The 25631-nt window shown below is 35.5% G+C and overlaps 2 protein-coding genes across 2 annotated transcripts; both read left to right on the top strand.

Annotated features, from left to right (window-relative positions):
- Positions 1-10470: 10470 nt before the first annotated feature.
- Positions 10471-14942, top strand: LOC110453585 (amiloride-sensitive sodium channel subunit gamma-like). The gene is made up of 8 exons (XM_021502567.1): positions 10471-10479; positions 10969-11019; positions 11961-12317; positions 12652-12836; positions 13087-13188; positions 13762-13853; positions 14642-14802; positions 14937-14942. The coding sequence occupies exons 1-8, from the start codon at positions 10471-10473 to the stop codon at positions 14940-14942; spliced, it is 963 nt and encodes a 320-aa protein (XP_021358242.1).
- LOC110453649 (degenerin-like protein unc-105) lies at positions 13614-19831 on the top strand. The gene is made up of 9 exons (XM_021502690.1): positions 13614-13853; positions 14642-14802; positions 15033-15122; positions 15638-15758; positions 16140-16212; positions 16717-16774; positions 17087-17208; positions 18092-18173; positions 18598-19831. The coding sequence occupies exons 3-9, from the start codon at positions 15120-15122 to the stop codon at positions 18727-18729; spliced, it is 591 nt and encodes a 196-aa protein (XP_021358365.1). The 5' UTR covers positions 13614-13853; positions 14642-14802; positions 15033-15119; the 3' UTR covers positions 18730-19831.
- The last annotated feature ends 5800 nt before the right edge of the window (positions 19832-25631 follow it).

Below are 25631 nucleotides of genomic sequence, written 5' to 3'. Positions count from 1 at the left end.
ACGGAATACAACGTGTTCTTAACTTTATGGTTCAGGCTTAGTTTATCTATATTATAATAATCAATATCTACCTTGGTATTGTATTTTCTTTATGCTGGTGTCTTGATATGCCTACTTTAAAATTGTTTTGATATTGCACCGTGCTGGTTATTATCTTTGAACATTGTAGCGTTGGAAAATGCTTTCTCTTTGCAAATTACTTATATGTCATATCTATTTATATATATCTTTGTAACTTTAATGTTAATTCCAATAAATAGGCCTCTGATATATGTTTTTTTCCCCTGACTATTCCTTCTTTTCGGTCGTGCCTCGCTGTGTTAGTCCGTTGTCAGAATACGTTTTTTTAGTGTAGACATGTACTTAGGTGTTCCTCTACTCTTAAGCCATTTTTTTTTACCGAGTAGAAGTATTTACCTTATTGTATTCAAAGAGTGTTTCATCTGTAAAATACCAAATGGAAGACGCCGCAGTGTAATTCTTTAATAACGACCCGAGCCTGCAGGAGTTCGGTGAGAAGGTTAAAGTGCATATAACGGATATAGAATTAACTCACAATAACTTGTATCATCAAAAAACCCTTTTACAGCATCCCAGGACTATTTCGGTGATATCGGTCTCAAAAGTGCAGTATGAAAGGTCAAAAGATTGTAAACCCAATGTCTAGAATGTTCCAAATACAGTGAAAACAAAAAGTTGCTTATAATAATTTTTATAACGTTACAATTTTATTTATTTTTGTCTCAAAAGATCATTTATACTTAAAGTCATATTTCGTATAAAACCCGACAGAAAAAAGCCACCTACAAGTCTTATGCAAATTAACTTCGGGGACCGATAGTCCATTACCAGAGCCCAACACCTTGTTATGTAAAATAGCCACTAGAAATAAGAAGATATGGAGTACCCCTATTTGAAAGTTTTCTTTGAATTGCAGAAAGTCAAATAAAGTAAACATATTTTGAATTGTTGACATAATAAGAAGATCGGTTAGAATACTATGCCGGATGCATTCGGCATGGTATTCAAGTGAGGTAATACTCTAATGTCGATATTAGATCAGCGATATTGCAAGGAGGCAAGTACACCATCACACCGCCTCCAGTACGAATATAGTTACACATACTAGTATAGCTGCCCGTCTATAGATGACGTTAGCTGTTAATTGACGCTAAACTCAATGTAACCAAATAATGTAAATCTCATCAGTGGTGATAAAGGTTAAAAGTATGAAAACTCAATGTTTTAAGTGTTTGGAAGTACATGTACTGGGGGATATAGGATGTTCTGTTGGGTTGATTTGGTCTATTGAGTTCATATCCAAGGAGATTCAGTGAGTATATACTGATTTATATCCAATCTATGAAGTTTGTTCGCATTGATGATCCTTCAGGAGATAGATTTAGGTACAATCAGGTTTACAAGGTTAATACAAATCACATGGGAGTTAAGTTTTGAAACAAACTAAACAAACAAAAATAAAGAACCCCATTAATATCCCAGGATGAGTTTTCCTCTATAATGCACTTATCATTTAAAAACACTGCAAGAACTAATTTCTTATCATCATTTTGTTTTTTTATATATATATGTAATTGATATTTCATATCTTTTTAATCATATTCACTTTAGTCATATGTCGAACGGCGTTATGCTGATACAATTTGCCATGCCTTCCTAAAAGCTCGAAGCATCATATTCACATGCTAGTTAATCAGAACGTCAATTATATCAAAACTCATGGAAGCTACATGTCCATCCAGGCTTTTTCCACAAATTGGTTTCATATATCATGTTGGGTGAGTGACCTTTATACTAGGGAACAAATAATAATGAGACCTGCCATTTACATTCAGTGGTCAGCGACCTTAATTTAATCCGGCAATTCTTTTCTAAACGATACCTAAGTGGGTATAGTTTCTTCTAAAAGAACCATTTTATCAAGGCTGAGACGGATATCTATGACTGAACTTTAAAGGATCTAATTGCAGACTTAGCTACTTGTGGGAATCGTCGAATGGTTTCAGTCACCCCCAAGGACACACGGCGAAAACCAAATCCATCTCGTGAAGTGTAATTCCACACACAAAATGTATGAAATACCTGATAAATAATAGTTTTCGGCTCTGAGAATTCCGGCCAAATTTAGTCTGGGAAGGGTGTGGCTGAGGCCGGGGACCAATAGGGGAATATGTTTCAAATTTCTTCGTCTTCTGGAAGGAATTTAACCGAGCTTGGCCTGATGCATCTTTTGGCAAAAGGGACTCAATATTGAATAAACGATGGGCATGGCCTCTCAAGGGGCAAAGCCAAATAATAGAAATAGAGGTAAATCTTCACAATTCTTTTCCTTCTGTACCAAGACAGAGATCTTAACTAAATATATTCTACAGCATTTTAAGGCAAATGGGCATCAATTTAATATAAAAACAGAGTGTGTACATCCCGCAGGCGACAGAGTGGCAGGGTCAAATTGAAGAAGTTATGTTATATTTTGAAAATGGTTGAGATCCCCACCCCTCATCCATATATACCAACACTCACCATAGTTATTTAAATTAAATGATCAATAGAGTATATTTTGACTTTGAAAAAATGTATTTTAGAAACATTGATGACCTCTTAATTGAAACAATAATGAAGTTCTAAATGACCTTTAAATCCACGTTGTAGCTGTTATAAGTAGGGGTTGCTTCCCATCTTCCATTTCCTACGCTGATGCAATTAACATGATCTATGCATTTTTTTAACGGTCTAAGGATAGACAACTCTGTTTCAGATGGTTTGTTAGGTTCTATTTTGATTGATAAAATGACATGCTAACTTGACTGAAATAAGAAAATGGCATTTAACAGATTAAGCCATCACGCTTTTGTATTGTTATGCCACTGAAGAAATTCAAGCACAGTTTACTGTACATATACCAGTCTTTATCAATATAAATACCACAGTTAATAAGTATGTTATGTAACCGTATCAGAACGAATTCCAGCTACAAGGCTTACGGCCAACCTTCCGGACTGATGGACCACTAGCTGTAAAATACAACTATGTGGTTTACACCAATAAAAAATAATTTTGAAGATTACATGTACATTATGATACCATACGTTTGTCCATGTCCAACCTAAACAGTGTGGCCAGAAGGCTCGATAAGACATTCATGTTATCTGTAAGCGTGGTTTTCTGGTAAATATATATATATATATTTGATTAATGACATTATGTAAAGACTTGTATACGTAATATTGACAATGAAAATGTTATGTGTAATTTAAAATAAAGTAAAATAGTCATGCATACGTCGTACATAGCCTTGACTGTCACATGATCGAAGGTCAGACCAAGAGCTCGTGTATGCCCACTGACAATGAATTGCAAGATAATTGGATCGTTTACGTATTGCACTAATGTGTTATAAAGGTACACCATGTAGGACTAACGTGTATGCAGTAGATATTGATTAGTGTGAGTCATTTGTATGTTGATGAAAAAGGTTTTATAAATCGGAGATGGCTCTCATTAGAAATTCATGGTTTTATGTTTGCCATATTGAACATATGTATTGTTTGAGGAATGGCACGGTATTTACAATTTTATTCACAACTTATTGATTAATTGGAACCTATGTAGGTTCGAGGAAAAGATAAACAACTCCGATTTGGGGTTCCCTGCTAAATATTATTCCCTTGTCTTCTGTTACATGTAAGAACACAATGAAGAAACGATAATTGACCTGCTGTCCTAATTTCAACAGTTTATTTATTTGGAACACTGGTGGGTTCCTTCGACTTGGTGTTTCATTTAAAATAGCACTCTTAAGGTCGGCATTTCCTCTTTGCAAGGATGCAAATGCACCAAACTATTGCATTGACAACTTCATAGACGGAGGCATGTCCTTTAATGACCTTAGCCGTTATTATGACACTAAATCAAATAAAGCAAAATAATCCACATGTATCTCTCAAACCTCGTTTCATTTGGTTTTGTTGTAAAAGCTATCATTGAAATCGTAATATTAAGACACTGTTGGCATTTCTGAGTTGATAATGCCTGGCAATACTTTAGTACTAATGCTTATCTTGCTCAATTTACAGATTTTCTAATGGAAAGCAATCAATCGATACAACCAGCCGTGTAATCAGATTTTTTGTCCACATTCATATTTCCCTAGTCAGTTCTTCTGTGATATGGTAACAACTGAACTGTACAAGCATACATCTGATAGGTGTGTTTGCTGATAAACAGTTTGACATGAGAAGCGGTCCGAAACCTGAAATTCTACTTATATCGTGATCAGTGTTAATTACACAATAAATATTTTACTATTAACTACCAAGCCTTAACAGCTGTTAACGTTTTAATTCATTGTTCATGAACAAAAAATTAAAAAAGTAATCAATAATTGACAAACATCGTTAACCGTTGTTTGGGTGTCATGACGACATTCGTCGTAATATCTGTTCGTCCAGTAGGTGCAAGTTTCCTATGATCGTTTTGAGCTTTGAGATCGGCATCAAAGGTAAGAGATTGATTTCTTTATATCGAACACTTGGTTCGACTCTATAGAAACAATAATGGTCAATGAAATTGGTGAATTAATAATATCAATATCTTCCTAAATCTTGAAATTGTAAGATTAAGTAGCATAAAATGTTTTGTCCTTTATATATCTACGGCCTAAAACACGTCATACGAAATAGATATTATCTATTTCCAGGATGATTAAAAAGTATTGTTAGAATTGAATACGAATCGTACATATCTCCTTTAATATGTTTTATCGACCTTTTATTGGCCCAAATGACTTTTTCTGTATTGACGACCATTTAGAATGTAATGATGTCAATAACCGAATTTTTCCTCGAACATCTTTTTACCACAAAAAATGTCAAGGTTATTTACATACAGGGTTGGTCAAGGTCTAAACGAAAATATTTTTAAAAGAAAGTGGTCAACATTTGCAATTTGCTAGTTTGTTCATGCGTACCGCTTTCGTATTGAAATTTATCACACGTGTATTATCGTTTGCGCAATCAGTTTAAATAAGCGGTTTACATTTTTTTTTTATCTACGGCGATGGTGAGGTTTTAACATATACTGATGAGTCGAAAATATGTATTACATTACCATCATTTTTAAGAAAAAAAAAACCTTGCTTAATTTTTCTTCAATGCTAATTTTAGGCCCTCATGGCCGACGTACCATATTATATTACAAAATTGCTCGAAAACTGTAAATTACAAATAGTTGTCGAATTGAAATATTCGTCGAATATTACAGCAAAAGCAATAAATAAATAATGAGCAACAATCAGTTATTTATTTTCTGATTCTTTGTCTGTTCTATAAAGCCTTCGCAATAGAAATTTGAAGAATACTTCAATTTGAAAAATATTAACATTATAACATAATATATCCCAAAATGTAACATTGCATTATGATGGGTTCCCGTACATGTGGACAAACCAAGTGATGGAAAAGACGATCGTGCTGCTAAAGCAGCCCTACTGCTACTACCTGTTGATTTTAAACTTCATTTTACTGATTTTAAACCACTTCGATTAATGGCATCCTAGCAACAATGAGACGAGGTTATCCTTGCCTGTCTCCAGGTAGATAAATCATACATCACCCATCGGTAATTATTTAAACGTGAACACCAGCCTCAATGTATAGCATGTCAATTACCTTTTACAGTAAGAAACCTGTTACAAGATTGTGTTGACCTTCAGTCAACTCGAGAAAAAAAATCCTATTTTGACATTACGTGTCTTAAACCTCTGTTTGAAAAAATAACTTTTCAACTGTCCGTACGCTGTTGGTCATTTAAAAAAAGTATGAGTCACTATAGCCGCTTTCAATATTCGAACTGGCGTCTGTTTTTTACCTTAATTTACGTTTGTTTGACGTCATTTCGCATTTGTTTGATGGCCCTAAAGACCTCTCTTGTGTCGATTGGCCGTTAAACATGTAAAAATAATAATAATTACCTCCAACAGTCGTACAAGGGAAAGGTGTTGGTAGTGTTGTAAGTGACATCATACACCTATATAACTGATTAGATCAAAACCAAACCAATTCAAAATGTTAACCATTGAAAACCTATAGCGGTAGCCTTAGATACGCAGTTGCCCAAAAGGATTGAATGCACTTCTAAGCCGGCCAGTCAATACGTCAGAATCCGACTAGCAATTTCCAAGAAATGTGTCGGATAAAATGGCGCCGAAAGACAGAAGGACAATAATAATATTTTTGTATTTTAAAACGGAAGTTAAAAAGGAAGTCACCAAAGGCGTTTGGAGACTTAGTTATTCTTTGTCGGCTCAGTGCGATTCCATCATTCCAGATCAAACTTTTAAATCATGTAGTCATATTGATCAAACTACTAGATGTCTATCGCGTTCTATTTGCATTACCCTCAGTACAAAGGTCAAGATTACAAAACATGACTGTTAACTAATTTAACTTGAATAAATATTCTCGAGTTAACGCAAATAGTAACCCCACACAATATGGTATGCTAACGATTGTCATCGCTTTTCTAACCCTCTACATTTTAATATGAACGTTGTTTGAATGGACGTGTAATCAGCTGATACTATTATTAGCACGTATACATATAACTAGTCCGAATTATTCTGACGTTTTATCGACTTTTTTCATATCGGTCTGTCGTCGATTAACGTCAGAACTCCGGCCCTCTATAATATGCGGGAAATATGCGACCCGCGCCCGGAGCGCACTTCAAACTGATATTTTAGAAACAAATCGTCACTTTCACACACATGTTGCACATGGATCGAAAGATCTATTCTTTATGCACAAGATGAACATACATAACATGCCTCAAACAACCAATACAATCACTAAAAACATATTTTTTCAAACTTACACTGTTTTACTCGAGGTTTTTGATAGCCCCGCCTTCTAATGCCACGTGACTAAAAACTCGCCGGCCTACGTCATAACGCTGGGAAATACCTTCGGTAACGCGAGATCTCGTCAAGTCATGTGACATTGCTCATGGCCTAATTTCCATTAAAATCATGGGTTGGTATAGAAAACGTTGGAAAATACTTTTCGTAATGATATTTGAAACATGTTATTGATACCACCTTGTGCATAAAGAATAGATATTTCGATCCATGTGCGACATGTGTGTGAAAGTGACGATTTGTGTCTAAAATATCAGTTTGAAGTGCGCTCCGGGCGCAGGTCGCATATTTCCATCATATTATAGAGGGCCAGAGTTCTGACGTTAATCGACGACAGACCGATATGAAAAAAGTTAATAAAACGTCAGAATAATTCGGACTAACATATAACATGAACTCGGTTTTATAATTAGACCAGATATAATAGTCTCGGAGAAATGTATAACTGAATATCGATTGTTCTGCTGAATATTGTATTCAAACCATTTCATAACAGCAGAAATATTGACTTATTTCAGATAGTAATATGGCCAAGGTGCATGCAGAAGATCCCACAGGAAACGTAAGTTGTCCTTCTGCACGGGCAAAACTTGCCGATAAGCTGATTAAGGCGTCTCTCGGCTTGTCCGTTGTCAAATGGCATCAACACACTTCTGGTCTAGAGCGACTTTAGAAATGTTTTTGTTAACTTGATCCTGTAAATCGTATTTTAGGATACATTTACATACATGAGAATTTAGCCAGCTTTTGACCGAGTGCAGGAGCATGTTAAGGGGGTAGATTTGGGGGTTACATCTTTATTAAAAGAACTCCATCAGTATCGGTGAAGGCATTATTACCCGGTTAGGTAGGAAGCTTTATTTATTTGTTTAGTGTCTTCCACCCTTGTCTTACCTGAGACTGAGACCATTCCGACGCCAAACAGATTCAATATATATAGATGAAGGGTGTGACCCTTCCCTTTGAAGGACACATGAGTATTTTTTTTTATATATTTCTATCAGGTAATTTGTAACTATCGATAAAGTTTAAAATATCTTGAAAAACTGTACTTGTGTTCCCTTGTACAAATGCTTAAATACTAGCTCTATCGTGTGGGAGGCTTTGTATTCAAGCATCATGTTGTGGAAAAAGTAGTTATGCATTGTATGAGGATAACAGCTGTTTTTACAATCTTTATGTCTTCAATACTTACAGATTGAAGGCATCCATTACACACATTGGCAGGCGTCCTAAAATGACATTATCTGTTATTGTGACGGTAAACATTTAAAACCAAATCAAATAAGTCCAATTATTTTGGTAGACATTAACATAACTTGTCAACGCAGACAGCAAAAGTCTAGTCTGATGACGTTTAATAAACAAGAGGCCCATGGGCCTTAACGGTCACCTGATACATTTATACAGAGAGTTGATTTTGTTTTTAACACGAAAAGAAATATTATTCAAAGTGACAAAAAACAATAAAACCACCTTATTCAATATCTAGCATACAGATTTAAGACTAAAAAGTATTTGAAACTAGTACCTCTGAATCTAAACAAGGAAAATGAAGAAATTTTAGCACACTGACTCCTTTGGGCCCCACCCTACAACCCTTTAGGGTAGGGCTGGCTCAAAATTTTCAAAGCATCAAACTGTCAACTCAGAGTTATAATTCCAATCAAGTTATTAACATGTAATATTCAAAGTATCATTTGCCATTATAAACTCTAATAAATCCCCCCTCCTTCCCCAGGGGGTAAACGTGAGACACTAGGGTCATAAACCTTAAGACCCTTCCATATATGAAGAGTGTTTGATTCTACCATATCGGGGTCTTTGAGAAGAAGATTTTTGAAATTTCAGTCAATTCAACCCTTTTTGGTCCCACCCATGAGCCCCGGGGGTCAGTCAGGGCTCATATGTGCATACTATCAAACTGCTATCCAATACTGATAATGCTAACCAAAATTGAATTACTTCCAATGGAAATTAAACAAATGTTGGTCCAAAATGTGATTTCCTTATATAAACTATAGTAAAGTTTATCCCCTCCCCAGGGGTAAACGTGAGACCCCAGGGTCATAAAATGTACAATTTTAGTAAAGCACCTTAAGACCCTTCCATCTATGAAGAGTATTTGATTCTACCATATCTGGGTCTTGTGAAGAAGAATTTTGAAATTTTAGTCAATTTAACCCTTTTTGGCCCCGCCCCTCAGGCCCCTTGGGGCTGGGGACCAAACTGGCCACCATTTTTGTTGAATTTTGTCCATGGAAGGTTTCTGCAAAATTTCATTGACATTGGTTCAGGGGTTTTGGAGAAGAAGTCGAAAATGTAAATTGTTTACGGACGCACGACGGACGACGCAAGACAAAAGGCGATCGCAATAGGTCACTTGAGACTTTGTCTCAGGTGACCTAAAACATATAATATCAAAGGGAACGCGCCAAAGCAGTCATTTACAGTGAAACCAACAAATAATGTCACTCGTTTCATATACCACCTATATGATTGGCATCATTTTAATATTTCACCCTTCATTTTCTTTATCTCATGCAAATTTATTGCACACATGGAGGCACCCCCTTAGTAAGGTCGCACATGTTGAATGCGGCAGATTTATTTTGGTCACTTGGGTGTCCCCAAATAAAGGATAAAAAAGCAAATACATAATTCAGGATGGGGCTTCCCCATTAGTTGCCTCTTAAACCATACTTGGTTTGGTTTGGTTTATTATTGTTTAACGTCCTATCAACAGCTATGGTCATTCAAGGACGGCCTCCCCTGTGTGCAAGATGCATGCGTGTAGTGTATGCGTGTAGTGTATGCGTGTGTGTTTTTGAAGGCTGCGATATGTTCCTGTTCGTCTTCTTGTGATAGCGCGGAACTGTTGCCGACTTTATAGTGCTATCTCACTGAATCATACTGCCGAAGACACCCACCCGGTCACATTATACTGACAACGGGCGAACCAGTCGTCCCACTCCTAAATTGCTGAGCGTTAAGCAGGAGTAGAAACTACCAATTGTATAAGCTATGGTATATCTCGGCCAGGGAACATAACCCAAAGCCCTGAACACAGGGGCGAACGCTCAACTAAAGGCCAAGAGTGAGGCATTGTCAAGGGAGACATTAGGAAGAAGAAAGTTGTTTAGAAAGAAGAGGAAAGATAAGATCCCAAATTTAGTCGCCTCTTACGATCATGCAATGCGGGCAGCAGGTACAATTCTTACGCCCTACCTGCAGGGACCTCTTATAACCATACAGTTGGTAAAAGCAGGTATATTCTGTTCTGAATCTTTGGCCTACAGTGGTGGGTTATCAATTATTTTATTCATTTAATAGTTAAAATACGCCGTGTATAACACATTTTGAACAATTTTTCCGCATAGTTTCAGAACCGTAACTGAATGGGAATTTATTCCGAAAAAAACCCCGGATCATTAGTTGAATTAGCTTACATTTTGCAAGCAATGTCAACATCAGAATTAAAACATTTCCTTAACTATGTTATATATTCCGATGTATACTTTACATTGATAAATATGACGGTGGTAAAAAATGAATACAGCAGAGAAATTTTTCATTTGATCCCAGACTAGTTACTCGTATATGCATAAGTTTCAGCTAATTGTTTTATTGTTCAATTGCTATATGTTGATACGTTTCCGGATGAGTCATTCATACATTACCCTTTGTTATTTATTAAAACGTGAAGTCCAGCCTCAATGCATAGCGTGTCAGGAACCATTTCAATAAAGCACTTGCTATTAGATTGTCAACTCGAGAAAATTTCTATAACAACATGTCATATCTCAAATCTCTTTTCGAAAACATAACTGTTGGTCTTTTTAATAATATTTGAGTCACCATAGCCACTTTCAGTATTCAAATTGACGTTTATCTTTTTACCTTTAAGTTTAGTTTGATGTATTTATTTAGCATTTGTTGTTGTCGAGCATTTGTTGGCCCTAATAACTTATCCTGTGTTGATGGGCCGTTAAGCATTGATTATAATAATAATGATACACATCATCTTTCAGGATATTGAAATGGAGAAAGCAGACACAAAGATAGAGAATTATGAAACCGATGTAAGTAATTACTGAATAATTCACCGTCGATAATTTCCACGATTTCATATTCTTCGTAAAAAATTGTGGAAATGGTTTGTTCACCTGGGCAAGCACTCAGCATTCAAGGCCAGAAGTGAGGTGTTACCAAGCAATGCGCTAGGAAATAAAAGGTATTAAGAAGTAGAAAGAAAGATAAAGATCCAAAATATTGCAATGGGCACAGCAGATTTAATTTGGTCGCTTTTGTGTCCCCCAATAGAGGACACCATAGCAAATCCCCAATACTTCAGGGGGGTTCTGCACATTAGTCGTCTCCTACGATACATGCAGTGGGTAACAGCAAGTGTATTTTTTCCCGATCCCCAACCTGTAGGGGTGTCATGACCAGTTGAATAATTTTCAAGTATATCAAAAATATATGAGTTTAATGTATATATTTGTTAGATCAATTGATTTCTCACCCGAAAGATAGATAAGTGGACTTTTGTGAAATGTATATGTCAAACGTGTAGCATTATAAAAAAACCCAATGAAGACCAAACGTCATTGCTCGTCTGCAGAATAGGGTCATCATATGTACCCTCAACACAATACTTGAAACATCATCTATTCTGCTTTTTTTATTATCATTATTTTACTGTACACTGGACGCTCACGAAAAGAATACTAAAACTTGAATTAAAAAATGAATAATTGTTAAGAATGCAAAAAAAAAATCAGATATCAAAAGCAAATGAATTGAGTTTAGTATATTATAATTGCAAGCTATAAACATGACGTATATTCAACTCGGATATCCTAGATAGTTCATTGTAATGTTCTACGCTAATACTTGTAAGTTTGAAAGGATTACACACATCTTTACCAGCACATAGTATGGACATTAAATAGATGCTTTTTCACTCTTTTCATTATGTATTTGAGTCTGGATGTACATTTATTTATACCATTTGTGTTAGATTCCCTCAGACGATGTTGCAAAAGATGAAGAAAAAGAAAAGTTTCAAGCAGTTCTCAAAGAATTGGCAATGGGCACTACAATTCATGGCATAGCAAATATTGTGAGTGCTAAAAAGACCTACAAAAAGATTCTGTGGCTGAGTCTGTGGTTGTTGATATTGGTGGGATACTGTTTTCAATTATCCCAGATTTATACAACATTTACAACTGCACAAAAAACAACAACAATGGATTTGAAATTTGGAGTTCAGAAATTCCCAGGAATAACATTTTGTAACCTAAACCCAATAACGAAATCGTCCTTGAGAGAAACATCACCCGACATGCAGCTGATTTTGACTTTGTCAGAGGCTCAGGTAGGGTGTTTTACTAGTACATTTCGTCATTTAGGGGGAAAATGTTGATAGAGTGAGATTATATTTTGCTTGACATAAAACTTAATGTTGTAACATTTTGTATTGTTATGTTTTCTTTTTGCAAATCGTCTATAGTGATGGATGACATTTTCACACTTTTACTTGAAATATTCAGTACTCAAAAATATTTCACATGACTAAGAGGATTGGTAGTTTTAAAAATAGTTATAAAATAAATGAAAAATCAGATTTTAAAAAATGCATAGAAATAACAGACCAACATTAACATACATGTACCAATACCTATTGACTGGTTGCTTCATTCTACGTCTAGATGAGATATTTTTGGCAGTCTATGGATATTGAAATCGACAGAAATCACCCTGGCTTCAAGTTTCTCGATAACTTTGAGAAACATGGGTTTAACACAGATGGATGGGACGTGCTAAGTTATATTCCGACAGATCCCATGCAAACGAGAAACCTATTTATCATCAGTGAAATGAGCAAATTAAACACGTAAGTAATGCTAAATAATTATTAGCACATGATATTGTTCAATCATGTTGTTTGTCTTCATATAAATTTTGCCATTATATTATGAATTGCTAAGCGTAAAGAAAAGCATTTATTCATGAAAAAATATATATAAAGACACATGTGATATGATATTTTATGTACATCGTTAAATAAGATAAACCGTAACGTGTTTATTCTATGTATTTACCGTAAGTGATTCTCAAACGTGTTTTATATTCCCTTTGGACAGGAGCACAATAGAAAGATTAGGACATAACATTGACGACATGCTGCTTCATTGCTCCTTCAACAGCAAAATATGTAATTCAAGGTTAGATATTCCCTTTTTATGGTAAATAAGCATGAACAATTTTTTCCCCAAAAGTGAAGGTCTAACGTAAAGCATAGGCCACTGACACTTGCCTCCCTTGGGTATTGGAAACGTCCCTTCACTCACACTTTGGTGTCCGCAAAATAAATGAAATATCAGACGATTTCAATGAAACGTTAGCAAATGCAATTCATGAAATTAAGACTAGGATGAGCACTATCAGCGCATACTTATTTAGTATACTGTATTCTGACCGCTTTACTACCACACTTTAATTTCTTGAAAAAATAAATGGCTTAAATATTGTTTGCTATATATTTGCTCCACCCATTGCAACCTTTGCTATCTCTGAATTCTCTTACTACTGGCTACTTTCTTTTCCTCGAGCAAAATAGCATGGCAGAAAATCTCTGATTCTGCAAATGGGGTACCTTGATCGCCTCGTACGATTTTGAAGTGGGATGTAGCAGGCAATGCTTACCCCGAATCAGTAAAGGTTGGTTGAAGGAACGTCCTAAGGTACATGTATGATACAAAAAGTGGGCCATCATATATGTACATATTATAACGATCTTTATTTGTACTGTATTACAGTTTCTTCACACCAATATTCAGTACTCGGTATGGAAGTTGCTACACACTCAAGTCCGATAGCCTTGTCAGCACAACACCTGGACCACAAAGCGGTATCATTTATCAAACTAACACTTTCAACGAAGAATACATTATGCCCTTCAATTTGCACTACAAATGAAATCAATGAAAAATAAACTGTGCCTACGTGTCTTATATCCAAAGTTTCAAACTCGTTTTAAACGAATTGTCAAACAAAGCTTTCGAATTAGATATCTCCAATATTGCCATTACCTCACGTTTGCCCCTGATGTTAAACGTTCGTCAAAGTCGGAAAAGCAGTGGGTTTTTGTCCCTATGTCGGGACATACCAAAATATGAAAAATCTAAGCTGTTGTTCCTTGTTAAGCGTTCAGCATTTCAATGTACAAAATATGAAAAGCTTTTTGAACAAGTTCCCCGTGACAACTATAATCAGGTTCAATCAGGAAACCGGCAAACGTTAATATTTTGCTTTTTTTATTTATTTAATATCTCTTTGTCGCGGGACCGTTAAGACTGAAAAAACAAACAATTTCATAACATCATATACATGTAGATGCATACGCCTCCGTGTGATCGTCGGTGTAATCGGAGAATATTACCCAAGCATCTGTCAGTTATAGCATACGAGCCATATTACACAATATTGCTATAAGTGGATACTGATTATAGCGTTATCTAAAAGCAGTTTCACCATGATCCATGATAAGGTATCCGGTATAGGTCATGGATATAAAGGTCATTTAGTAAGGGGACTGTATCTTAAACAATTAGGTATATACCATTTAGACTTAAATGTACAAAATTAAGTATTTATTTTGTGAAAGTATTATTTGATCATCATGTAATATTTCTGTAGGCTTGACTCTGATACTAAACATAGAGGCCTACGAATACGTTAGTCCATCAAGCAGTGGAAATGGAATCAAAATTGTGCTTCACGAACCAGGCTCTTACCCGTTTGTCGAGGAGCAGGGAGTGAATATAGCGCCGGGTCGAACCTCCATTGGTTTAAACCGCGTAAGTGACCCGCATAGTCGCATTAATAATATATCCTTTAACATAATTAGAAATACAATATGTATTTGTGACAGATGTCCTGTGTTATCTATTATTCACATCAACGAATTCAAGAAAGCTGCTTTCTGTTTCAGGATTAAATCTTATTTCTGCTTTCAATAAATGTTATATACATTTATACATCGTAAACAGGATATGCTTTATAGAGTTGTATTCGATTATGTTTACAGATAGAAATACAGAGGCTGGAACCTCCAATTGGGAGTTGTGAATATCACAAGGAGTATGTCAACCAATACGGAGTGGAATATTCAAAAATGGTATGATACAAAATAATTGACGTTTTTGCTGGGTGGTTAACTTAGGGTTTCCTTCCGTCTTCTGTTTAGGGTAAAACATAATAATATGATCTGATGCCCCCATTGTAACACTTTGTCGGTGTCACCCTTTGACCACATCATCATATGACCTTGGTTATTGCTAGGACGTTAAGCCACAAATGTACAAGATGGCAATTTGGTGCAACAACATTTCTTCATGCGGAGGTCTGCATCGTTTGTTATACTGAAAATAGTTCTTTCTTCTTACTCCGTACTTCTATCAATTGTTCTGAGGAGTCTAGAATTATCTTGGGTATTAAGGAAAGGGAAGGTAAATATAAATATACGAATAAAGACTGCAATGCCCACTTTGACTCAGTTACCATTTTAGCTTAGTCCTTTTCAAGTACTTGTTTCGAAAGCATATACTCGTGCTTTGTTTGTGTGTGTTCTTATAAGCTTGCGATATTGTTTTGCGATTGATTGAATTACACAAATAGTAATGTTCTATTTAGGCGTGTGAGCAGCTTTGTCAAATCAGACTTACACAGGATATATGCGGCTGTATTCCGACTATCGTGTCTATCGACCCATCCATCGCCACCAATAACTCGACGTTCTGCACACTACTAAACAGTATGTTATCAAAAATTCACATTATCCATTACCATTTAAATGACATTAAACAGTCAGACCAAGAATTTGGGATAGTTTTTATTGTTTGGTTACAAGTTCGGACTAAATATAACAAAACATTGCTAAATCATCGTTGTGTTATCTGAAAACATGCATTAATCTTCATTTATGTCGCACATATGTCCATATATATATATAACATATGCCAAGATATGATTGCGTTATATATTTATGAATTTTAAAAGAGAGTTGCAATGTAATAACAAATTTAAATTTCGTTTAATGTTTTTCCCTTCAAAATTCTGTTTGGTACCTCAACGATCTTATTTCTGTGACATATTTACAAGAAATGGTGATATTTGCCTTATTTTTGTGTTGCAGTTCCTTGTGCCGTCCTTGTCAGACAGGCTCAGGCGAAGGGTGATTTGTACTGCCCATGCTTTCACCCGTGTTTGTATGTTTCTTTAAATACGTTTACTTCCATAATCTCTTGCACAATGATTCCCAGCTAAGACATAAAATGTACATAATACATGCAATCATAGTAAGTACCCCTTTGATCTGATTTCACTTAATAGGTTTTCACGGTTATTCACCCGTTATCAGTATAATGTGACTGGGCGGAATGCTGCGCTGGGGGCCTTCGGCATGGTATTTTAGTGAGATAGCACTATAAAGTCGGCATTAGATCCGCGCTATCACAAGGAGGCAAGCACACCATCATACCATATATCCTGCATACACACACGCAAGCACGCATACACTACACACATGGAGGCACGTCCTTAAATGACCTTAGATGTTATAAGGACGTTAAACAAAAATATACCAAACCAAACCACTGCGCTACACGACCGTCCCCGGGAGGAAGTCGATACCATATTATATTATACAGGTTCATTTGTTATAGCTTCGTTTATAATTGATGTCGTGCTCAATACCTTGTTTACATTTACAGGGAAAATGAATACACCAAGACAATATCGAGCCATAGTTGGCCACGCGAGGAATACCTGGTAAGAAATCTATGTTCATAATAATATTCCACTTATTTTTCTCTTAAAGTCAATTGAATTTGAATTATTGTCGATGACGACAATAATTATATCAAGTATGTGTATGTGATAAATCATTTTTTTTAGTTTTTAAAAAATCATATTTTATTTATTTGCGTTTCGGTCACCCTAATTGCGTGAATGAGTTCGTCAACGCAATACATTTTATTCCATTTCCTAATATAGTTCTAAATACGACAACAAACGTAGCGAATATTTGTAGATAAATAAGGGACGTTTCATGTACAATTTTGGCTATCTTTTTTTCAACAGATCCATGAAATAATACCTTTGATTTGTGAAGATCCAGAACGCGCGACGAAAGTAGAAACCATAACCGGATACACATGCACGGACTTTCTTCTGTTTGCTCTACCCGAAGAATCCGTGAAACCGTATGTTGATACAAACGAAATCTTCCAAATCTTAATAGTAATTTCAATTTCAAATGATCTGTTGAGATTGAATTTAAGACGTTGCCTATCATCTGATGTTTCCTTTCAGTTATGTCTTTCACTGGTTAACCTTCTGTTACAATAACGCGGCCATGTGACATGCTTTTGCTGCTATATCATCAATGGACAACTTCGGCATAGTTTTTACAAAGATGTGTAGATGTATATCCCAAAAGAACAAAACAACCACAAACATTATTTTTCGATGGTGTTTTACTACTTAAGTCTTATGATCCTGTTGTTCGTGCGTCTCGTGAGATGACACCGTAATGTGGACCTCGAGTGTCCTCATTGCCTGTATATGTCGGCTTACTTTAACATTCTCACATATTTTTATTTATACCGGGATACCGGAACACCTGGTCGATTGCTTGATTGAATTCGGTTTTATTTTGGCTACAGATGGCATAACCTAATGCCATGGCGCAAAGTCTTTTGCAAACAAATGTCTTTGCAATAACAGATATATGCTCAACTCATAAGCTGACCACAGTAGCGCGACAATCCCCGTTGTCACAATGTTATGGCAACGGGAAGGTCAGAGGTAGTTTATGTTAGACTACACGAATATATGAATGAAAAATTGGCGTCGATGGACTTACTGAGTTTGCAAATGTCACGATTACAGTCCTTATACTGTACACGTATATCCACCATTATTATGGGGACGAGAATGTAAAAGATAACAAGATATTGTTTCTCATAGGGATTAACATAAAAAATAATATATGATCTGTTACACTGACAATACTACAAAATTGTATATGCAATGAAAATAAACAAAAGTTGTAGTTCATCAAATACTGCTGACGATATATTGCAGTTTTCGGGACAACTTCGTGAAGCTGGACGTGTACTTTGAAGATCTGAACTATGAACATATCGAGGAGGTCCCTTCGTATGACGTAAGTGTTAAATAATAGCCAATTCTTTAACATTTAATATCAAATTTTATTTTATTTCTTGTGCATTTCTTTCGGCGAGGAAAATCACATTTGTTTTGGTCCGATCTTGAACTCTTCGTTACCTATACGCACGTTCTACTACTCGAGCCTGCATACAACGAAGTAACGTTAGTTTCACAAAGTGCATTCACACAAAAAATAGAAGAATAATAGGCACCATATCAGGTAATACGTAACCTGATATAAGTGATCCATGTTATTGAAACAAATATTGGAAAGTCTGAGACATTCCTAACGTGTTCTTCATATTTCAATGGATAAACAAAATCTATACACGGATTTCCTTTCAAAACTTTATTTAAATAATTTGTACAAGAACTTGCTGCTTTCGAAATAAATGTCTTAGCCATTTGTTTTGTTTTAGGAATATCAGTTTCTATCCGATATTGGAGGAGCCACAGGCCTGTTTATTGGAGCATCGGTCCTGAGCCTTGTTGAGGTGGTCCAGATTCTTGTGGAATCCATTAGGTTCGCTGTGAGCAGACTTCGGAAATAGAAATATAGATTTTATTTGGATTGGAAAACAGGATATTCGACCCCGTACGTGGGTATGTGTGGACAGGTGACCTCGACAACAACGTCTGTAAATTAGCCAAGAGATCCGGTACCTTTTTTTTAGACGGCTTAAGGTGGTGGGTACATTTTGCCACGTGGCAAAGTTGCAGAACATCATAAGTAGAAAGGGTAAACACGACGTGTCATACAGTAATGATGTAACCAACTGATTTCAAATCTTGTGATTCATATGGTCCTTGTCATTTATCAAAGCTGAAACAAACTTTTATGTGTATTTATAGATTTTTTTTTTTAATTTTGTGTTTGGATTGGGATTTGCGAAGTGAATTTCGATCCTGCAAACAGATCATATTTTTATATTTGTTCGATGTTTTACGTCGTCACAACAAAATTATCTTTATATGACAACATTTGAGTCGCTATGTAATGGATAACTTTGGCAGATAGCAACATGACATTTGCATATCGTGACCACCTCTGTACAGCGCTTAACTTTTCGATACAGTCTAATGTATCAATGTTTTAATGTGTAAAAATTACGAAACATAATTCTGATATGATACCTAGTTCAACTTCCAACAGGTAAGGTAAGGTTTGATGTATAGAGTTAAAATGAGCTATTTAGTCAAATGACACTCTAAATCGAGTAGACACTGAAAATGTATAAACGAAAGTTTGCGCAATTGATAGTGGCATGAAGCCAACGTCAAGTGTGGTGAGTGTTTTTTTTGGAAAGCCGGTGATAACTACAACAGAAATAGCGCAATATCAGTACAATACCTCGCTGTCGACCGACAACTCAGTGTCCGTGAGTCTGATTTCACACATGTCACATTCTAGTCGCTTTCAATTTACACAATACATCGAACACAAGAGTTATACATAATTTATATATTTCGTATGAGATATCAATGTTAACAGATCGATTTGAAAACAATGTTTATATAGAGTAGGCACGCACTGACAAGGTGCCACAGGGAGAATTTCAAACCGCAATAAATACAATATCAGTAGGTTTTAACTTAAACAAGATTACTCCTGATACGTTGATTGATTTGGTTTTCAGGTCACTTGAGCTAAAGCTCAAGTGACCTATTGTTATCCGTCTTCGTCCGTCGTCGTCCGTCGTCCGTCGTCCGTTAACATTTTACATGTTCAACTTAAACTGAAATACTGGCAAAGGGGTTTCATTAACATTTCATGGGAAGGTTACTGACATCTCCCTGACCAAGTGTTGTTATTTTTCGGGTCGATCAGAAATTCAATATGGCCGCCACGGCCGCCATTTTGAAAAACTATTTCAAACTTAAAGTCAAGTTCTACTGGGCCGATTGAACTGAACCTTTGTAGGAATTATCGACTCATGGTCCTAACAAAGTGTTGTTATTTTTCGGGTCGAACAGAAATCCAATATGGCCGACTTGGCCGCAATTTTGAAAAACTATTTCAAACTTAAAGTCAAGTTCTACTGGGCAGATTGAACTGAACCTTTGTAGGAATGATCAACTCATGGTCCTGATAAAGTGTTGTTATTTTTCGGGTCGATCAGAAATCCAATATGACCCCCTACGCCACGGCCGCAATTTTGAAAAACTATTTCAAACTTAAAAACAAGTTCTGATAGACCGATTTAACTGAAACTCTGTCTAGGAATGATCACCTTATGGTCCTGACAAACTTAAGTTAACGTTATACTGAACTATTTTGTACTCAAATTGGTACATATTTCAACAACATAAATAAATACTGTAGGACTCAGGTGACCGTTTAGGCCTATGGGCCTCTTGTTTCGTAAGATGCTCTTGATTCACAATAAATGCCTGTTTTGGTATTCCAACGAAGTTAGATTAATAAAGCGAGGATGTACCTTCCCTCCTCGGCTGGAATGTCATTTTGTTAGCTATTAGTTCACCGATAGCTGCCGCTTAAACATATGGTTGTACAGTTGTAAACTAGACATTACTGATTTAAACCACCAAGAAAAATATTGTTTTATTTTAAATTCTTTTTTTTTTGCAGGAACTACCCTTTGAATACAATAATATTATAAGTATTATCCATGGTTGATAGGTTAAGCACACCAAACTGGTCGAGGGGAGGGACCAGACGAGAGTAACAACCCATCCCTTTTATATCGGGATTTGATTTGGTTTATATGGTTTAACAACTTATTTACGATTAAGGTCATTTGAACTTTGGTTTAGTTTGGTTTTATTGGAGTTAACGTCTTAATTCCAGCTAAGGTCTTTACTGTAGCCATATGTGTTATGTAGACATATATACATGTGTGTTTGTGTACTTTAAGCGGTATATTGGTTTAATTGATTAAGTGTACATCACATAATGTTTTGATGAATCATTTTGTGCATAATTAATCTTGCAAATCATTTCCATAGAAAACCGCAAGGGATGTTCAATAGTTTAGTTTTTCTTTACACAGTAGATATAGTGTATGCCTTAGTGTCTCGCAAGGTTATATGTTCCTAATGTTACAAAAGCATATCAATAATGATGCATACTAGCTGAGTAACACGCTTATTACTGTCAAACAACAAACGTCATACCAGCCCATAATATCTGTTGACCTATAAAGGGAAAAGCAAATTGCTGGTGATGAATTATATTTGTTAAAGTCACTGAATTATATTTGTTCAAGTCACTGAATTATCAACGCGCTATAAGGATAAACTTTATAATTTACTTACGAGAATAGGCAAATCGATATCAATCATTACAAGTCGCATGTATAAAGATAGACGCAGGAGAATTTATCGCCTATTAGGAATCCCCGTACTACTGCCAAAAACTAGTTTTTCAAGCGTAATTATAACTTTGATAAATCATTTCTGAAAAGAAAGCCATAACTTACACGACTTTTACGATAACAAAAAATAACAAAGAGGATATAAACATAAAATCAACAATCGTGTTTTGAGTGTACACAATTCAGTGGGTCTAGACAAGGATTCCAACCCCAGACGAGCTCAGTATGTTATACTGTCGCTCTACCCGGTCATTAGAAGCGTAATGCCCTAACTGTTGTAGAGTTATATCCATTCTGCAATTAAGCGGGTGTTACTGTATATAGGAGAAACCACAGTGCAGTGGGATTAGGATCTTTGAGATCATACATTGGGATACACAAATATGTTTGTTTTTAAACTCTCCGAGCCCTTTCCAGAGACAAAAAGGGGCTTTCTTGTTCCTGCCTCAAACATTCTTCATTAAATTGGTTTGAAAACAACTTGCATTACGTGTTGTGTATTCAATGATTGAAATCATGTCAGAATGGTTAATGTTTACAAAACCGATACCTGTAAAATTCTATCGAGTCTAATTTCTTTTTCAAAATTGTTCAATTTTGGGAAAAAATGACAAACTTTTTCTTCGAATTTATAGCCCTCCGTATAAAGATGTTTATGTAAAGGATATACCGAGATGAACTTGGAAAAAGCGCTCTTGAATTGAACTGGGAGAGTGCGAGATTTTTCATCATTGTGTAATTCTAAATTTACTTCAGACAGTCGTGTTGTGTTGTCCATGGTGGAATATCTGGTAGTATAGTAATTTCGATCAATGATAGGTCTAAATCCGAATTTTCCAGTAGCTTTTGAAGTCGTATTCCAAAAGACGGGATCAATTTATCATTTCGTTCGAAAAACTGTGTATACTTTGGATAAAACACTGATTCGAAAGTTGGGTTTTCTGGATTTGATTTCAATTGGTAATCAAACTGTAGACATAGTTTTGTCCTTCATACTTGGCAGCAAAAACGATAAATGTCTCGATAATATAAAAGTTCAATTAATGTTTTGACAGGTAATAATAGCTCAAACCCAATAAATTATTTTATGTACATCATTACACACCTTATTGTACAGTTATTGTACATGTATCACAAAAGGTAACAGGTGGATGTGCTTTTGTAAGGTAAGTTTCAAAACCATGAATACAAACAGTAAATTGAGTATATATAAACATTTTTTTCGGGTTTGTAAGTATGGATTATGAAAAGTTCTTTCTACACAAACAATAATATTTTCTATGTGACGCTTCGATGACTAGTACGATATGTACACTGTCACCTTCATCAGACAAATGACCAGTGAAGCGAATGTACACACAGGTGTAAAATGTGTACGAGTTGTCTATCGATGTCGATTTTGTATGAACAATAGTTGTTATATATGTACCGAAATGACTCAATTCAGCTACGCTTTGTTTAATACTTTGTCATAGATGTGAGAGTCTTTGGTAAAAGATACAAAAACCCAAGACGGTATTGTATTTTATTGTATAGTTTTACGGCCCATCGACAATTTGTGTCACTTAGTGCCAAACAACAGTGTAAAAACAGTCATTCACAAAAAACTGAAGACATAAAAACAAGTAACAAAGGATTAAAATGTACAAAGATTTCAAAATATATCAATAACAAACGAATTGTTTATAAAATATATCATATCTTATTATAGAGATTAATTAAATGTAAAAACTCATAGATTGATTGCACAGAAACAATAATAACACCAAGATGTTTGGCACTATGTACAGTTTCAATGACATGACCATTGATCTCGAGTTTATGTTTTCTTACCTTTGATAGCTTTTGGCTAACAAAATATAGCTATAAATGAGTTTAGCTGCTAATAGGACGCTAAATGCAATACAACCAAACTACATAAATCTCATCAGTGGTGATAAAGGTTAAAAGTGTTTGGAAGTACATGTACTGGGGGATATAGGATGTTCTGTTGGGTTGAATTAGGCACAATCAGGTTTACGAGGTTAATATAAATCACATAGGAATTAATTTTTAAAACTATTTTTTAATGAATGTGACAAAAAAAGAACCCCCATTAATATCCCAAGATGAGTTTTCTTCTATAATGCACTTATCATTTAAAAACACAGCAAGAACTAATTTCTTATCATTATGTTTATGCATCATGATTTTTTTGACCATATTCACTTTAGTCATATATCAAACGGCGTTATGCTGATTCAATTCCATGCCTTCCTAAAAGCTGCAAAGCATCATATTCACATGCTAGCTATTAAGAACGTCAATTATATCAAAACTCATGGAAGCTACATGTCCATCCTGGTTGTTTCCACAAATTGGTTTCAGATATCATGTTGGGTGAGTGACCTTTATACTAGGGGATATATGATAATGAGACCTGACATTGGCATTCAGTGGTCAGCGACCTTAATTTATTCCGGCAATTCTTTTCTTAACGATACCAAAGTGCGTATAGTTTCTTCTAAATGAACCATTTTATCAAGGCTGAGACGGATAGCTATGACAGACCTTTCAACTTTAAAGGATGTAATTGCAGACCTAGCTACTTGTGGGAATCGTCGAATGGTTTCAGTCACCTCCAAGGACACACGGCTAAAACCAAATTCATCTCTTGAAGTGTTATTCCACACACACAAAATGTATGAAATACCTGATGAATAATAGTTTTCGACTCTGAGGATTCCGAACAAATTTAGTCTGGAAAATTCTTGAACAAAGGGGATTAAATTCTTTAAAAACGAAGGGTGTGGCTGAGGGCGGGGACCAATAGGGGAATATGTTTCAAAATTCTTCGTCTTCTGGGAAATTTAACCGAGCTTGGCCTGATGCATCTTTTGGCAAAGGGGACTCAATTTTGAATAAACGATGGGCATGGCCTCTCAAGGGGCAAAGCCAAATAATAGAAATAGAGGTAAATCTTCACAATTATTTTCCTTCCGTACCAATACAGAGATCTTAACTAAATATGTTCTACAGCATTTGTAGGCAAATGAGCCTCAATTTAATATAAACACAGGGCGTATACATCCCGCGGGCGACAGAGGGGCAGGGTCAAATTGAAGAAGTTATGTCATATTTTGGAAATGGTTGAGATCCCCACCCTTCATCCATATATACCATCACTCAACATAGTTATTCAAATTAAATGATCAATAGAGTATATTTTGACGTGGATACATTTTTTACTTCAGAAACATTGATGACCTCTTAATTAAAACAATAATGAAGTTCTAAATGACCTTTAAATTTGCGTTGTAGCTGTTGTAAGTAGGGTTTGCTTCCCATCTACCATTTCCTACGCTGATGCTATTACCACTCTACAACGATCTATGTATTTCTTTAACGGTCTAAGGATAGACAACTCTGTTTCAGATGGTTTGTTAGGTTCTATTTTGTTTGATTAAATGACATGCTAACTTGATTGAAGTAAGAAAATGGCATTTAACGGATTACGTCATCACGTTTTCGTATTGCTATGCCACTTAAGAAAATCAAGCACAGTTTACTGTACATATACCAGTCTTTATTAATATAAATACCACAGTAAATAAGCATTTTATGTAACCGTTCCAGAACAAATTCCAGATACAAAGCTTACGGCCAACCTTCCGGACTGATGGACCACTAGCTGTAAAATACAACTATGTGGTTTACACCAATAACAAATAATTTTGAAGATTACATGTACATCATGATATCATGCGTTTGTCCATGTCCAACCTAAACAGTGTGGCCAGAAGGCTCGATAAGACATTCATGTTATCTGTAAGCGTGGTTTTCTTGTAAATATATATATATATATATATATTTGATTAATGACATTATGTTAAGACTTGTATACGTAATATTGACAATGAAAATGTTATGTGTAATTTAAAATAAAGCAAAATAGTCATGCATACGTCGTACATAGCCTTGACTGTCACATGATCGAAGGCCAGACCAAGAGCTCGTGTATGCCCACTGACAATGAATTGCAAGATAACTGGATCGTTTACGTATTGCGCTAATGTGTTATAAAGGTACACCATCTAGGACTAACGTGTATGCAGTAGATATTGATTAGTGTGAGTCAT

This window comes from Mizuhopecten yessoensis, unplaced genomic scaffold, assembly GCF_002113885.1.
Source record: "Mizuhopecten yessoensis strain PY_sf001 unplaced genomic scaffold, ASM211388v2 scaffold7473, whole genome shotgun sequence".
Lineage (NCBI taxonomy): Eukaryota > Metazoa > Mollusca > Bivalvia > Pectinida > Pectinidae > Mizuhopecten > Mizuhopecten yessoensis.
The sequence above is the reverse complement of the archived record's forward strand: the minus strand, read 5'-3'. Positions and strand labels throughout refer to the sequence as shown.

Bases quoted from the DNA above. Each gene is read 5' to 3' on its own strand.
- LOC110453585 (XM_021502567.1), top strand. The intron at 12,318-12,651 runs GTAGGGTGTTTT...TTCTACGTCTAG, and splicing joins TGACTTTGTCAGAGGCTCAG to ATGAGATATTTTTGGCAGTC. The intron at 12,837-13,086 runs GTAAGTAATGCT...CCCTTTGGACAG, and splicing joins GAAATGAGCAAATTAAACAC to GAGCACAATAGAAAGATTAG.
- LOC110453649 (XM_021502690.1), top strand. The intron at 15,759-16,139 runs GTATGTTATCAA...TTTGTGTTGCAG, and splicing joins GTTCTGCACACTACTAAACA to TTCCTTGTGCCGTCCTTGTC. The intron at 18,174-18,597 runs GTAAGTGTTAAA...GTTTTGTTTTAG, and splicing joins AGGAGGTCCCTTCGTATGAC to GAATATCAGTTTCTATCCGA.